This window comes from Giraffa tippelskirchi, chromosome X (assembly GCF_054371585.1).
Source record: "Giraffa tippelskirchi isolate mGirTip1 chromosome X, T2T-mGirTip1v1.2.pri, whole genome shotgun sequence".
Lineage (NCBI taxonomy): Eukaryota > Metazoa > Chordata > Mammalia > Artiodactyla > Giraffidae > Giraffa > Giraffa tippelskirchi.
Genome location: NC_137289.1, coordinates 115199452 through 115215758, shown reverse-complemented (window position 1 = coordinate 115215758; position 16307 = coordinate 115199452). Strand labels below are relative to the sequence as shown.

General features: G+C 36.1%; 1 protein-coding gene across 1 annotated transcript in view; it reads left to right on the top strand.

Moving 5' to 3' along the window:
• The window catches only part of CFAP47 (cilia and flagella associated protein 47), a 493129-nt gene that overhangs the window by 233955 nt on the left and 242867 nt on the right, over positions 1-16307 (top strand). Inside the window, exons 38-39 of the mRNA XM_081563532.1 lie at positions 8393-8543; positions 11620-11708. Coding sequence (XP_081419658.1) covers positions 8393-8543; positions 11620-11708 — 240 coding nt within the window. The remainder of the gene's footprint in view (positions 1-8392; positions 8544-11619; positions 11709-16307) is intronic.

Genomic DNA, 16307 nt, shown 5'->3' with positions numbered 1-16307 from the left:
AGCATGTTGCCTCTCGTTCTTATTTGGGCTGATTGCTTTCCAGACCTACTGAAAAGCTGTCAGTATTGGACACTCTATATTTCTCTTTGGATAGAAACTAACATATTTCTCTTTCTTAGTGTACTCACGTCTTTACTAAAAAAAAAAAAAAAACTTCCTTTATGAAACCATCTAATAAAAAGTATAAGAAAGGTAAATTTGCCAAAATTTTGATTTTTAAGCATGTTTTTTGACTACCTTTACACTTGATTTATATTTTGCATGGTATGTTTTTCTAAGATGAAAGAGTTTTTCCTTATAGCTTGAGATGATTGTTCCACTTGCCTCATAGTATTCAGTTTTTGTGATACTGTAATTTCTACTATAATTCTGTTTTCCCACACCTCTGGACATTTTTAGGATCTTCCATTGTGTTCTGATATTGTTCCAGAATGAGTCAAAAAGGGTCTTTTATTCACTGACTGGGAGCACAGTGAGTCCTTTAATTATGAGGGTTTTTTTTTTTTTAATAAGCTTTGGAAAATTCTCTTAAATTACTTTTCATCATTTTCTCTTCTCCATTTTCTCTGTTCTCATTTTCCAGCCTTTAGTTGTTAGATGCTGTTAACTGGATTCTCTGTGTATCCTGTCTCATCACTCAATTTTCAGCTCACTGTTTTTCCTCTCTTGATCAGCATGCCTTCATTTCTAATTGTTTCCTTTAGGAGATAGATAAATAGGTAGGTAGATAGATAATTCCCTACATATATATATATATATATATATATATATATATATATATGAAAGAATACTTTGTTTTTCATTGGGTATCTATTTCATAGCATCCCATTGTTAAATTGGAGTTACAATATCTTCCTAAATGTCTCTGACTTTTACATTCTGACTTTTATGTTCTCATCTATTACCTATATTATTTTTATTTTCTTTGAGGTCAGTTAGTATGTTTTTTTATCTTGGTCTCAGTGTTTCATGTTGAAGGATTTACTATAATGGCTTGTGATACTTGTTTATTCATTTATATGTAATAATATGGCAATACAAAAGTAAATTGTGATTCTTTATATGGACAGGTTTGTCAATTGGCCAACTTTTATTTTAGGGTAAAAACAATATTGCTTTTATGTCCAGTTGCCTGACATCATACACTGACCTAGGATTGTCTGAAACTGATTTTGCTCTCCATTTACATAGGTATTTCTGGAAATGGCTTCTCCATGAATCTATAGGCAGCTTTGTTTCTTTTATTAGCCTCTATGCAGATCCTCATTGATGGTTTCCTTCAACTAGTAGCTTAAAACAAAAAAAAACTTTATTATAATATTAATGAGATTTATCTTAGGGAGAGAAGCAATGAATCTGAGTTTCAGATGCCAGTGTGGCCTAGAACCCTTTTATCATGTCATTTAACAATTAAATACTGGGCTTAAATAGTGACACATACAGATTTTATATCAAGCTTCATTTTTCTTATTTGGAAAATGGAGATCAGAATATTTGCCTATACTGTTCACTAATAAATGTAGTTATATAGGGACAACACCTAGTACTGTAACTGGGACATATAGGAAGCAGTCAGTAAGTATTTGCATCCCTCCTCTAAATTTGAAGTACTATGATTCATAGATGAAAATATATCAAAGCTACTCACAAAGGTTTATAATCTGGCAGAGTGTCACACAAGCAAATACATAATAAGGATGTAATTTGATAGTTGTTTTATTTGTCATGTGTATATAAAACTAGAGGAAAATGGGGGAAATGAAGCACCTCTGTGTTCTTAGGAAGGATTCCCAGAAAATGTAATGCTTAATTCTCAATGTATATGAAAACCAGATATTCACTTTTGAAGGTGCATTTCAGTTTGTAGGTTTCAATGCTATTTTTGGGTGTTTTTAAAAATAACTCTTTAGCTAGACTAATTTCAAAGCTTTGGTTTTTACACAGAGGGTTCAGAAAATATTTTATTTAAAAAAATCTGTAGATTTATCGTTATCATATATTACATAATTATCTATGTTGCACCACATCCTATCTTAGAATCTGTCTAAATCATGATTAATAATAGTTTTTTCTGCTAGTTGTGGATTTAAATTCCCTGAAATATGATTTATATAGAAAAAATTAAATGGCTATACCAGCATATAAGCAAACATTTCTGCATCTAACTTGATGACTTTATTTAGCTATAATCATAGAGTGACTGTCATAAAAGTGAAAGTATACTTTTAGAAAACCATTCTGTTTCTTTTTTTCCTCATTATTTTCATTGAGCCATCTGGGCACTGACATTCATGTGTCATCTATTTATTCCTCATCTCTTCCAGAAGCCAAGTTGAAGTAGTTGATGAGGTATATGTAATATCAAAGATACTTTTTTTTTTAAATGAGGGGGAGGCAATTGGAGGAAAAAGAAAATAAATGGTAAGGCAATTAAGATAAAGTCCATAAATATGATACACATGTCTGGAGACCTAAGACGTATACCTGAAGTGGACAACCAACTTGATTCTGAACTTTCTAACACACTTAGGAAGGCCCTGGTCATTTACATGCTTAAATATGTCTACAGACTTTATAAAAGGAATATCTATACTCAAGAGAAGCTCAAAATCTTGATGGTTCTAAAACCAGCCATGGGCTTCACAAAAAGGATACTATATTTTTAAATGTTTCATAAAACTTGAGTATAGTTCCATAAATGTATTTACTAAGTGCATGTTATTTAGGTTATGATCATTCTTTTTATTTACTTATTATTTTTGACTGTGCTGGGTCTTTGTTGTAGTACATGAGCTTTCTCCACTTGTGGCGAGTAGGAGCTACTTCCTGGCTTCTCATTGTGGTGGCTTCTTTTATTTAGGAGCACAGGCTATAGGGCACATGGGCTTAGTAGTTGCAGCATGCAGACAGAGTTCCCCCATGACCTGTAAAATCTTAGTTCCCTGACCAGGGATTCAGCCTACATTGCCAGCATTGCAAGGTGGATTCTTAACCACTGGACCACCATGGAAGTCCCCTAGATTACGGTCATTCGTGAACTCCTTTTTTCATCATCTTCCATGGAGAGCCAATCCATTACTGAGTCTTACTGATTTTAGCCAGTATATCTTAAATTTGGCATCCTTCCCTTTAACTACCTCTTCCAAGCTAATCTAATGTACTATTACCTTTAAAAAATTGAACGGTTGAACGGTTCTATGAAGACCTACAAGACCTTATAGAACTAACACCCAAAAAAGATGTCCTTTTCATTATAGGGGACTGGAATGCAAAAGTAGGAAGTCAAGAAACACCTGGCGTAACAGACAAATTTGGCCTTGGAGTACAGAATGAAGCAGGGCAAAGGCTAATAGAGTTTTGCCAAGAGAACGCACTGGTCATAGCAAACACCCTCTTCCAACAACACAAGAGAAGACTCTACACGTGGACATCACCAGATGGTCAACACCAAAATCAGATTGATTATATTCTTTACAGCCAAAGATGGAAAAGCTCTATACAGTCAACAAAAACAAGACCGGGAGCTGACTGTGGCTCAGATCATGAACTCCTTGTTGCCAAATTGAGACTTAAATTGAAGAAAGTAGGGAAATCCACTAGACCATTCAGGTATGACCTAGATCAAATCCCCTATGATTATACAGTAGAAGTGAGAAATAGATTTCAGGGACTAGATCTGATAGACAGAGTGCCTGATGAACTATGGACAGAGGTTCATGACATTGTACAGGAGACAGGGATCAAGACCATCCCCATGGAAAAGAAATGCAAAAAATGCAAAAAAGCAAAATGGCTGTCTGAGGAGGCCTTACAAATACCTGGGAAAAGAAGAGAAGCGAAAAGCAAAGGAGAAAAGCAAAGATATTCCCATTTGAATGCAGAGTTCCAAAAAATAGCAAGGAGAGATAAGAAAGCCTCCCTCAGTGATCAATGCAAAGAAATAGAGGAAAACATCAGAATGGGAAAGACTAGAGATCTCTTCAAGAAAATTAGAGATACCAAGGGAACATTTCATGCAAAGATGGGCTCAATAAAGGACAGAAATGGTATGAACCTAACAGAAGCAGAAGATATTAAGAAGAGGTGGCAAAAATACACAGAGGAACTATACAAAAGAGATCTTCATCACCCAGACAATCATGATGGTGTGATCACTCACCTAGAGCCAGACATACTGGAATGTGAAGTCAAGTGGGCCTTAAGAAGCATCACTACAAAAAAAGCTAGTGGAGGTGATGGAATTCCAGTTGAGCTATTTCAAATCCTAAAAGATGATGCTGTGAAAGTGCTGCACTCAATATGCCAGAAAATTTGGAAAACTCAGCAGTGGCCACAGGACTAGAAAAGGTCAATTTTCATTCTAATCCCTAAGAAAGGCAATGCCAAAGAATGCTCAAACTACCGCACAAGTGCAGTCATCTCACACACTAGTAAAGTAATGCTCAAAATTCTCGAACCCATGCTTCAGCAATACGTGAACCGTGAACTTCCAGATGTTCAAGCTGGTTTAGAAAAGGCAGATGAACCAGAGATCAAATTGCCAACATCCGCTGGATCATCGAAAAAGCAAGAGAGTTTCAGAAAAAAATATCTATTTCTGCTTTATTGACTATGCCAAAGCCTTTGACTGTGTGGATCACAATAAACTGTGGAAAATTCTGAAAGAGATGGGAATACCAGACCACCTGACCTGCCTCTTGAGAAACCTGTATGCAGGTCAGGAAGCAACAGTTAAAACTGGACATGGAACAACAGACTGGGTCCAAATGAAAAGGTGTACGTGAAGGTTGTATATTGTCACCCTGCTTATTTAACTTCTATGCAGAGTACATCATGAGAAACGCTGGGCTGGAGGAAGCACAAACTGGAATCAAGATTGCCGGGAGAAATATCAATAACCTCAGATATTCAGATGACACCACCCTTATGACAGAAAGTGAAGAACTAAAGAGCCTCTTGATGAAAGAGGAGAGTGAAAAAGTTGGCTTAAAGCTCAACATTCAGAAAACTAAGATCATGGCATCTGGTCCCATCACTTCGTGGCAAATAGATGGGAAAACAGTGTCAAACTTTATTTTTCTGGGCTCCAAAATCACTGCAGATGGTGATTGCAGCCATTAAGTTGAAAGACGCTTGCTCCTTGAAAGAAAAGTTATGACCCACCTAGACAGCATATTAAAAAGCAGAGACATTACTTTGTCAACAAAGGTCTGTCTAGTCAAGGCTATGGTTTTTCCAGTGGTCATGTATGGATGTGAGAGTTAGACTATGAAGAAAGCTGAGCACCAAAGAATTGATGCTTTTGAAGTGTGTTGTTGGAGAAGACTCTTGAGAGTCCCTTGGACTGCAAGGAGATCCAACCAGTCCATCCTAAAGGAGATCAGTCCTGGGTGTTCATTGGAAGGACTGATGCTGAAGCTGAAACTCCAATACTTTGGCCACGTGATGTGAAGGGCTGACTCATTTGAAAAGACCCTGTTGCTGGGAAGGATTGAGGGCAGGAGGGGAAGGGGACGACAGAGGATGAAATGGTTCGATGGCATCACCGACTCCATGGACATAAGTTTGGGTAAACTCCATGAGTTGATGATGGACAGGGTGACCTGGTGTGCTGCTGTTCATGGAGTCGTAAAGAGTCAGACACAACTGAGTGAATGAACTGAACTGATCACCTTTAAACTGGGCTGCTATAATTGGTTCCTAAAAGGATTCTATGCAGTCCATCTTTTATATTAGACTAGCAGTAATGTTTTTAATGTAAATTTGGTCATGTTACTCTTTGGCTTAAAATATTCTAATAGCTTCTCATCACCATTAGGATATAGACCGAATATCTCACCATATCCCATGTGGCCTTTCATGGCTGGCTCTTAACCACATCTTGTGTCACTAACACCCTTGCTCTCTAAGCTTCAGCACCACTGGCCTTTGATAAATTCTTTAAAATCATCGGAATTCCTCATACTAGAGTGCTTGGATACCTTCTTTCATCCCATGCAAATCCTACCTAACTCATTCTCATCCTCCATATCCTACCTAACATATCACTTCCTCTAACCCTTCAGACTGTATCACACTCTCCATTACATGCCCTTATATCACTTCATAGCACATACATAATTTGTTTTCACATTTATTTTATGATGATGTAATTAATGTCTACCATGTCATATAAAATGAAAGATCCTTGAGTTCAGGAATAGTGTGTTTTGGTTTTTTTTTCTAATTATCCTCCAAACCTCAAACAAAGTCTGGAACATTGTAAATTTTAATTAAATGTATGCCTTTATCTAGTAATGAATTTTTGAATATCTAGAAAAATCCTAAATCACAGATATCCTAACACAGAGTTTGAAAAACACCCAGAAAAAGATGTCAAGGTCAAATATTCTTTCTTTTCATTTAAATTTAAGTACATGAGCTTTTTATAATAGTCAGGAAAATGTCCTTTTGCAGTAGTTGAGATTAGTGATATCTGAATAAGATTCTCCCATTCCTGCTAGTTCTGAGTTGTAATTTTCCCTAAAAATCAATTTTGAGAATATTTCAATTGATTTTGAAAGTCCTCCATTTACTTTACTCTATGCTGCACCCTAAGCTCACCTATTCTACAGAGATTCTTCAAAGATTCTGGGGAAGTTAAGCCATAGTTTAATGCTGAGAGAAGCTATTCCATTTCTGTTCCCAACTGTGTGTATCCTAAGGGAAAATGACAGGTGATAATTGTGCAAAGAATAACTGTGATATGATGTATAGTGCTAACTATGCTAAAAGTCAGAGAAAAAGCAGAGATAAAAGTCTCCAAGGTTTACCACCTACAGCTGTGGAAAGGTAAGGCGGAAAGATTCATCCTGTAAAGAAACATTGAGCCCATTTCTCATTTGGAGAGCTCATTACTTACCTAAACAGTGAAAGCAAAAGTTACCAGAGGGGCAGATCTCCATGCCCCTTATGCAGAGTGACGCCAAAACAAAAGGGGCCAGAAGACTGCATCATGCATGGGAGGACACCTATTGCTGACAGTTTCATGCTGCAATTAAGTAGTTTTCTAGCCTGTAACGGAGAAGGCAATGGCACCCCACTCCAGTACTCTTGCCTGGGAAATCTCATGGACTGAGGAGCCTGGTAGGCTATAGTCCATGGGGTCGTGAAGAGTTGGACACGACTGAGCGGCTTCACTTTCACTTTTCACTTTCGTGCACTGGAGAAGGAAATGGCAACCCACTCCAGTGTTCTTGCCTGGAGAATCCCAGGGACAGAGAAGCCTGGTGGGCTGCCATCTATCGGGTCGCACAGAGTCGGACACGACTGAAGCAACTTAGCAGCAGCAGCAGCTTGCCTGTAGCTCTATCCTGTAGGGGGTTATGCAGAGTCAATGGGAAACTGTCTGCTGACAGCCTCTCAGGAAAGATAGGGAGACAAATGAGAAATGTTCTTGTCACAGTTTTTCCTGAAACTCCATGCTCTCATGTTATGGGAGGATCACAGAAGTTTCTGGCAACACTTATAGCCACTGCAGTTAAACTTTGTTTATGTGTGGCTTGTGTGGTTATGCAAGATTGCCAGGGTACCATGGCTTAGTCATTCCCCTAAAACCTGGGAAATAAAGTTTCCAAGTCCATAAATTCTTCAACTGTTTTACTATGGTTTAGGCTAGAAAGTTGAAGATTAAATGAGATAGACATATTTTCTTTATTCTTTCCTTTAATTAAGTTTGTCTTCCCTGGTGGCTCAGAGGTTAAAGCGTCTGCCTCCAGTGTGGGAGACCTGGGTTCAATCCCTGGGTCGGAAAGATCTCCTGGAGAAGGAAATGGCAACCCACTCCAGTATTCTTGCCTGGAGAATCCCATGGATGGAGGAGCCTGGTGGGCTACAGTCCATGGGGTCGCAAAGAGTCGGACACGACTGAGCAACTTCACTCACTTCAAATAAAAGTCATGCTACTTATATGCTGTTATTTTGATTTGAGGTTTGAATTTTATTTTCAACCACAGTTTTAAGTATTTTTTTGAATTTTTCTTTCTCATTTTTTCCTCCATGTAATCAAAAGTCATTGATGTAACTAAGAATGTGCCTAACCAGTAGCCCAGAATGTCGTATAAAATTCACACAAAAATGCATACATGATTTCCTATGGCTAATTCAGAAAATCAAATATTCAGTAGATTATATATGCATTTGGAAGGTAACTTTAGGTTTTACAGACTGGATCAATATGTTTTGACTGACAGCAATAACTAGATTATAGGCTTTCTAAAATCTGTAACAATCTTTAATTTTACTGTAGAAGTGAGTATTTTGCCGGGTGTGTATACTAGGTATATGATCTTCACTGGATAGATGCTTGTTGTCTTTTTTCATTACAGCATTTTCTTTATCTTTTGTTAAACAGAAACCAAATTACTATCACTCTGAAATTTACCAGTCGCTTCCTCCGTCCTGCTGAAGCTTCACTGCTATTAATTTCAAGACCTAAGGATGGAATAGGAGGTATTACGATGAATTTTGCTCTCAAGGCTGAAGTCCTCAATTTTAAAGCCATCGTAAGTAAATCTTACCTCTTTTATGATATGTTTTTTGCTTCTCTTCTCAAGCCATGGAGTGTTCCAAGTACAGCTGTTCTTCCAAGTTTTATCTCCTGGCAGCTCTTGTTCTTTGAGATCATGTGCATATGCAGACACAGATGTGTACTTACTTATATTTGTGCAGTTTTTGGTTTCTGTATCTCTGATATTTTTGCTTTGATACTCTTTCTTTGGAAATAAGTCTCAATTTATAATAGAAGTTGAAAGGACTTGTACTTTTAAAATTTTGGTTTTGTTTATTAATTTTGTATGCAATGTTTAAACATTACTTTCCATTTACAGTTATTACAAAATATTAGTTATATTCCCTTTATTGAACAATGCATCCCTGGACCTATCTTACCCCCAAGAGTTTGTACCTCCCACCCCTACATTGCCCCTCCCCACCCTCATCACTGGTAACCATTAATTTGTTCTCTGTATCTGTGAGGCTGTTTCATTTTTATTATATTCACTAATCTGTTGCATTTTTTAGATCTCACATATAAGTGATATCATGCAGTATTTGTCTTTCTCTTTCTGACTTATTTCACTTAGCATAATTCCCATAATGCCTTACCATAATACATCCTGCCGCAGCTAAGTTGCTTCAGTTGTATCCAACTCTTTGCAACCACATGGACCGTAGCCTGCCAGGTCCTCTTTCCATGGGATTCTCCAGGCAAGAATATTGGAGCAGTTGCCATGCCCTCCTCCAGGGGATCTTCCTGACCCAGGGATCAGACTCTCATCTCTTGTATCTTCTGCATTGGCAATTGGGTTCATTGCCACTAACAACACCTGCAAAGCCCAAGTACATCCATGTTGCTGCAAGTGGCAAAATATATATATGTGTGTGTGTGTGTGGCTTCACAGGTGGCGCTAGTAATATAGAATCTACCTGCCAATGCAGGAGACGCAAGAGACGTGGGTTCGATCTCTGGGTTAGGAAAATCCTCTGGAGAAGGAAGTGGCCAGCCACTCCAGTATTTTTGCTTAGAAAATCCCATGGACAGAGGAGCCTGGTGTGCTACAGTCTATTGAGTCGCAAAGACTTGGACACGACTAAGCAACTGAGCATGCACTCACTGGCACACATATAAATAAATAAATACACACACACACACACATACATACACCCCACATCTTCATTATCCATTCATCTGTTGATGGACACTTAGGTTGCTTCCACATCTTGGCCATTGTAAATAATGCTGCTCTGAATGTTGGGGTGCATGTATTTATTCAAATTAGTATCTTCATTTTCTTTGGATATATACCCAGAGTGGAATAGCTGGATCATATGATAGTTCTATTTTTAGTTTTTTGAGAAACCTCCATACTGTTTTCCACCGTGACTGTGGTAATTTACCTTCCCACCAACCGTAAAAGAGTTCCCGTTATTCCACATCCTCACCAGCATTTGTTATTTGTGTTCTTTTTGCTAATGGCCATTCTGACAGATGCTGGATTTATCTCATTGTGGTTTTGATATGCGTTTCTCTTATGATTAGCATCTTCTCATGTGCCTGCTCGCCATCTGCATTTTGAAAATACTTGTATTGAGTACTGTTTTAAGTTTGGCTTTTTAGGATTATATTTGTGCTTTATATCAAGGAGTCATTCTCTATGTGTATAGCAATTTACATGACCTTTTGCCATGGAGACTTGTGATTTAAGTTAAAGCACTCCCTGGGCCTATGTCTGCTTTTTGTTTGAATAAGCTTTGGTGATTTACACAGCAAAGAAAATGTTTCTGTTTCTGATAGGCACATGTACCAATTTATCTTTAGAGTGCTCTGTAACAAGTCCATTACAAAGATAATGCTAAGACTGGCATTTAGTGAGAGGTGATGATGTTCCAGTCAGAGTTCTAAAGTGTTAATACCTCAAAGGATGGGGGGAAAGGATTTTTAAATCTCTATAAAATAGTTGTGATATTGTTATGATTGACTTTGTGTAGCCATTAGTTTTTCTAAATATTATTTTCTACCATGGCTGTATGGCAAAGAAGTAAATTTTTGTTACTAGATTTTCACATGGGTTATGAAGAATCATAGGTGTGCAGTGGCTTGAGTGGGAGGTAAAGAGAATGACTCTAGAAGGCCACTTTGTGTGAGGAGAGCATTAAGACGCTCACCTGGACAGAATGGCTTATTCAATAAGGACACCCAGAACAGGAAGCAGATGTTTGATTGTCACTGAGAACTATTGTGATCTTCTGATTTCCTCCTGAATAATGAAGTCTTACATTTCCCAACTCTCTCACACAAATTCTCTGAAAAAAAACGTTGCTTTGCCACGTGTGTCTAAGAGATGTGGATGGATGGTGTTAGCCTGTCATTATCATAGACCTGGGGCAGAAAAGCTGACACTTGGACCTTGTATGATCTCTGTTTACTTCTCCATTTGGCCACTCATGATCTTAGACATCAGGAAATAATTGGATAATAATGGAGAAATAAGGTAAGATCCTGAATAGTGTAGAAGTGTGGAATTCCTAAAATCCTTTCTTTCATGGAAATCTTGAGTAATTTGAGTTTAAGTTTTATATTTGTGCTTTTATTACAGTAAAAAGATATCAGTACAGCCACTGCATTAGAAACACAGGCATGCCACAGTCACACACATTCCAACACAGATATCACAGATATTCTTGCAGTCACACACCAGTGTGCACATGTGCACACACACCTGCCTCTTCTTTACGTCATGTGTATTCAGTGTGTGTGTGTGTGTGTGTGTGTATGATGGATTAATTTGCAAATGTAAAATCATGCTCAGTCATTAACAAAATGAATTTTAAGGAAATAAATTTGGGAGACAGTATTGTGGCAAATCGTTCAGTTGTTAGCATAGTACTATGGATCAGTGATGAGGTAAAATCTATTTTTATTTTTTTCCCACTCAGATTTTGGCAATATAATGTTTATATAAATTAATATCTCTCAAATGTTTAAATGGACAGGTTTTTAGATACTTTAAGCTTATATTTTATAGTTGAGGATATTCTTTTTGTTATTATATAGTATGTTTTATTTCTTTTTTACCTTAGGCAACTATAAAATGCAAATCCCCATGTTATACATGGAAAGAAATTACTGTGAAAGTTAAAAATCCCTTCAAAGCTTCTGGAGACTTCAAGTAAGTTATTGTTTTGGTGTAAATTCATTGCAATTAGCCATACCCAGTCTTAAGACAAGTTATGTAGTTTTCTTAAATGTGAACTGTTTTGAGGAGAAATTTTGCATTACTGTAAATTTATAAGCATCAGCAGATATAATAGAACAAATACTGAATGTAAATCAGTTTTCCTTGAAATGCTGTTTCATCTCTACAAAGCTAATGCTGATTGTGTCAAATTTATTAATTTTTCCAATAAGCTTTATCTTTATTGAAATGTATAGTTCTTTAAATTTCTTAAAATTTATAATTAATAGACTTTTTAACTTATAATTTCTTCCTATCTATTAATTTCCAAAAGTGAAATGTTGATTCAAGCAGAAAATTTATTTCACCTAAAGCATCATGATTAATTAAAACTGCACATCAAATGTTCATTTGTGCATCTTTAGATTTAACAACAACAAAAACAACAAAATATATTCGGAGCAAAAAGACAATAAAATGCTTAAGTTTTATTTAAGGTCCCAAATAGAAAATATCTTTCTATAGATTTACATGTTGAGGGAGAAGATGGATTATTGTACCTTATTGTTGTTGTTTAGCTGCTAACTCGTGTCCCACTCTTCTGCAACCCCATAGACTGTAGCCAGCCAGGCTCCCCTGACCATGGGATTTCCCAGGCAAGAATACTGCAGTGGGTTGCCATTTCCTTCACCAGGGGATCTTGCCGTCCCAGGGATTAAACCAGCGTTTCATGCATTGGCAGGTGGATTCTTTATCATTGAGCTATCTGGAAAGCCCTTAATGATACCTTGTACTATGCTTAGTTGCTCAGTCATCTCCGACTCTTTGTGACCCCATGGACTGTAGCCTGCCAGGTTTCTCTGTCCATGGGGATTCTCCAGGCAAGAATACTGGAGTGGGTTGCCATGCCCTCCTCCATACCTTACATACTGCTTAAATTATGAACTCTGTTTCTACCAACTTTAAAAGTCAGATTCTTACAACAGTACTTGTGTTGCTTGGAAATTGCATGTATGCTTGTTATATTAGTGTTTGATAATTTTCAGTTTTTAAATTACTATATGTCTAGGCTTTTGGTAATTTCTTATTAACAATATCAATTTATTGTTGACAAAACAAAAATTCTTTTGTTAAAACAGTTATTGGTGAATTTATGGTTCCCATATTCAGTGAGGGAGAATTTATTTACTGTAATTTTATTAAAATGTTATATCAGAATGTAAGGAACAAAAAATATCAGAATATATGGCATTAATCCAGTATTAAAATATACCCTTAAATGAACCAAATGACTGACTGCAGTTCTTCAGAGAAAATCAAGATCAAATATGTTAACTCTTATTCTAGTGGTAGAATTGAAAGAAAATCTCAAAGTTCCTGGCATTGGTAGAATATTTTAATTGTATGTTTCTCCAAAAATAATAATATGTCATTGTTATTTTATGGTTTGCATACATTCATGCATGCTAAGTCACTTCAGTCATGTCCTACTCTTTGAGACCCTATGGACTGTAGCCTGCCAGGCTCCTCTGTCCATGTGATTCTCTAGGCAAAACTACTAGAGTGGGTAACCATGCCCTCCTCCAGGGAATTTTCCTGACCCAGGGATCAAACCTGTGGCTCCTACATTGCAGGCAGAATGTTTACACTGAACCATCAGGGAAGCCAATTTTATGATTTATCTCAGATGTAATTAAAATTGTTACTTCTTGTGAGGAATACATGGTTTGGTAGAGGACAAGTTTATTTGTTGGAGACTTTTGACTCCTTCATCTCTTATGTGAATGTGGCCCTCAAACATAGGTAATAGGCATATAATCACAAAAATTTAAGACCACTCACAAAATCTATAAAATCAATATTTTATGGTAAACATATATTACTTTTAAAGATAAAATGCAATAAAAGAGAATGAATGAGAGGAAATTTAATGCCAAATAATTCACATAGACTATTTTAATGTTATAAACAATAAAACAAGTGACCGAGTTTTTCATATTACTTACAAAAATGATCAGAATTTTATTATGAATGATCTCATATTAAATGTATTTTCAAATAAAATCTAAAATTTCAGAATTTTTCCAAAAAATTGCATGCAGCACAGTGACCAGATTTGATCCTGCTTTACAAAATTTAAAAACACTTTTAACAAAAAAGATGACCCAGTCTAGATTTAAACATTTATTTTTTATTGAGATATGCTTGATATACAATATTATATATTCAGAAATGCAATATAGTGATTCACAATTTTTAAAGGTAATGCTCCATTCATAGTTATTATAAAATATTGGCTCTATTCTCTGTGCTGTAAAACATATAGCTTACTTATACATGGTAATTTACATTTCTTAATCCCCTATCCGGTGTAGATTTAACAGAGATAGAATTAGCTCCCACACCTCTGTGTACCAGATCTCAAATTCCTCTTTGGCAGAATACAAGTATTTCATGCTGTATAATGCTTTTTTTTACATGTTGTGAAGTTTGGTTTACTAGTATTTGGTTGAAGATTTTGCACTTATAACCACAAGATTTACTTTCTCTTCTTGTGGTGTATTTATTTGTTTTTTATATCACCAATAATAGCTTTAGAGAAAGATTTGAGAAGAGGTCCTTTCCATTCTATTTTTGGGGAGAATTTATGAAGGATTGGTATTAAGTCTTTTAATGTTGGCTAGAATTCACAACTGAAGCCATTTGTCTCTGAGCCTTGCTTTGTGGGAACTTTAGTTTATTACTAATTCCATCTCTTTAATTGTTATGGCTTAATCAGATTTTCTGTTTCTTCTTGAATCGGTTTGATCGTTTGTGCCACTCTAGGAATTTGTACATTTCTTCTAAATTATCTAAGTTGTTGGCATGGAAGTTTACATAGTATTCCCTTATAATCCTTGGTTTTGTTTTTTGTTTTTTTTTCTGCAAAAGCAGTTGTGATGGCCCTTCTTCCATCCCTTATTTTAGTAATTTGATTTTTCTCTCCTTTATTCTTGATCAGTGTAAGATTTGTTAATTTTCTTGATATTTTCAAAGACCCTTCTCCTAGTTTCTTTGATATTTTCTATTATTTTTCTTTATTTAAAAAATATTTGTAGTATAATTGATATGAAAAAACCTGCACATTTAAAGTATATAATTTGATGAGTTTGGATGTATGCATGTACTGTGATGCTACCACAACAATTAAAGCAATAAGCATACCCATCACTTCCAAAAGTTTCCTTGTATTCCGTTTTTCTTTTCTATGTTAAGAATTCATAACATGAGAATTGCAATCTTAACAAATGTTTTGATAGAGCACAATACCACGTTGTTAGGTCTTCCCTGGTGGCTCAGCGGTAAAGAATCCACCTGCCAGTGTAGGAGATGCAGGTTTGGGAAGATCCCCTGGAGGAGGAAATGGCTATCCACTCTAGTATTCTTGCTTGGAAAATCCCATTGACAGAGGAGCCTGGTGGGCTACAGTCCATAGGGTCACAAAGAGTTGAACATGACTGAAGTGACTTAGCACACAGGCATGCATGATTAATGATGTTAAGCATCTTTTCATGTGCCTTTGGCCATCTGTATGTCTTCTTTGGAAAGTGTGTATTGAGGTCTTCTGCCCAGTTTTTAATCAGATTGTTTGTTTGTTTTTTTGCTACAGAGTTGTGTGAGATTGTTATATGTTGAATATTAACTCCTTATCAGATAATTGATTTGCAAATATTTTCTCCCATTCAAAAGGTTGCCTTTATATTTTGTTGATGGTTTCCTTTACTGTGCAGAAGCTTTATATTTTGATGTGGCCCCACTTCTTTATTTTTGCTTTTGTTGCTTTTACTTTTTGGTGTCAAGACTCAAAATATCACTAAGACGTATATCAAGGAGTTTACATAAGCATGTGTTTTCTTCTAGGAGTTTTATAGTTTTAGGTCTTATGTTCTGATCTTTAATCTATTTTGATTAATTTTTGTGTATGGTATAAAATAGTGGTCTAGTTTCATTCTTTTACATGTGGCTGATTAGTTTTCCCAGCAACACTTAGTGAAGAAACTGTCCTTACCCTCTTGTATATTTTTGGCTCCTTTGTTCTAAATTAATTCACCATATATGTGTGGATTTATTTCTTGGCGCTCTATTCTGTTCCATTGATCTAAGTGTCTGTTTTTGTGCAAACATCATACTGTTTTAATTTCTATAGCTTGATATTATTTGAGATCAGAGAGTGTGACACTTCCAGCTATGTTCACTCATCTCATTGCTCCGATGTTTTTTCTTTTCCTTTTTCCTCTCTTTCTGTTTATTTCATTAAACATATGTTGGTGCATTTAATTGTGTACCATATATGTATGTGATTGTTTATTTTTCTTTATTCATTTTTCTCTCTGTTCTTTAGACTGCATAATCTCTATCAGTCTTGAAGTTTGTTAATTCTTCTTTTTCCTACCAATTCAAATCTCCTGAGCCCCTCTAGTGATTTTTTTTAATCTGTTATTGTAGTTTACAAATCCAGAATTTCCGTTTGGTTCTTTTTTATTAATGTCATCATCATGCTTTCCTTTACTTCTTTAGTCATCAGTTCACTTCAGTTCAGTTCAGTCGCTCAGT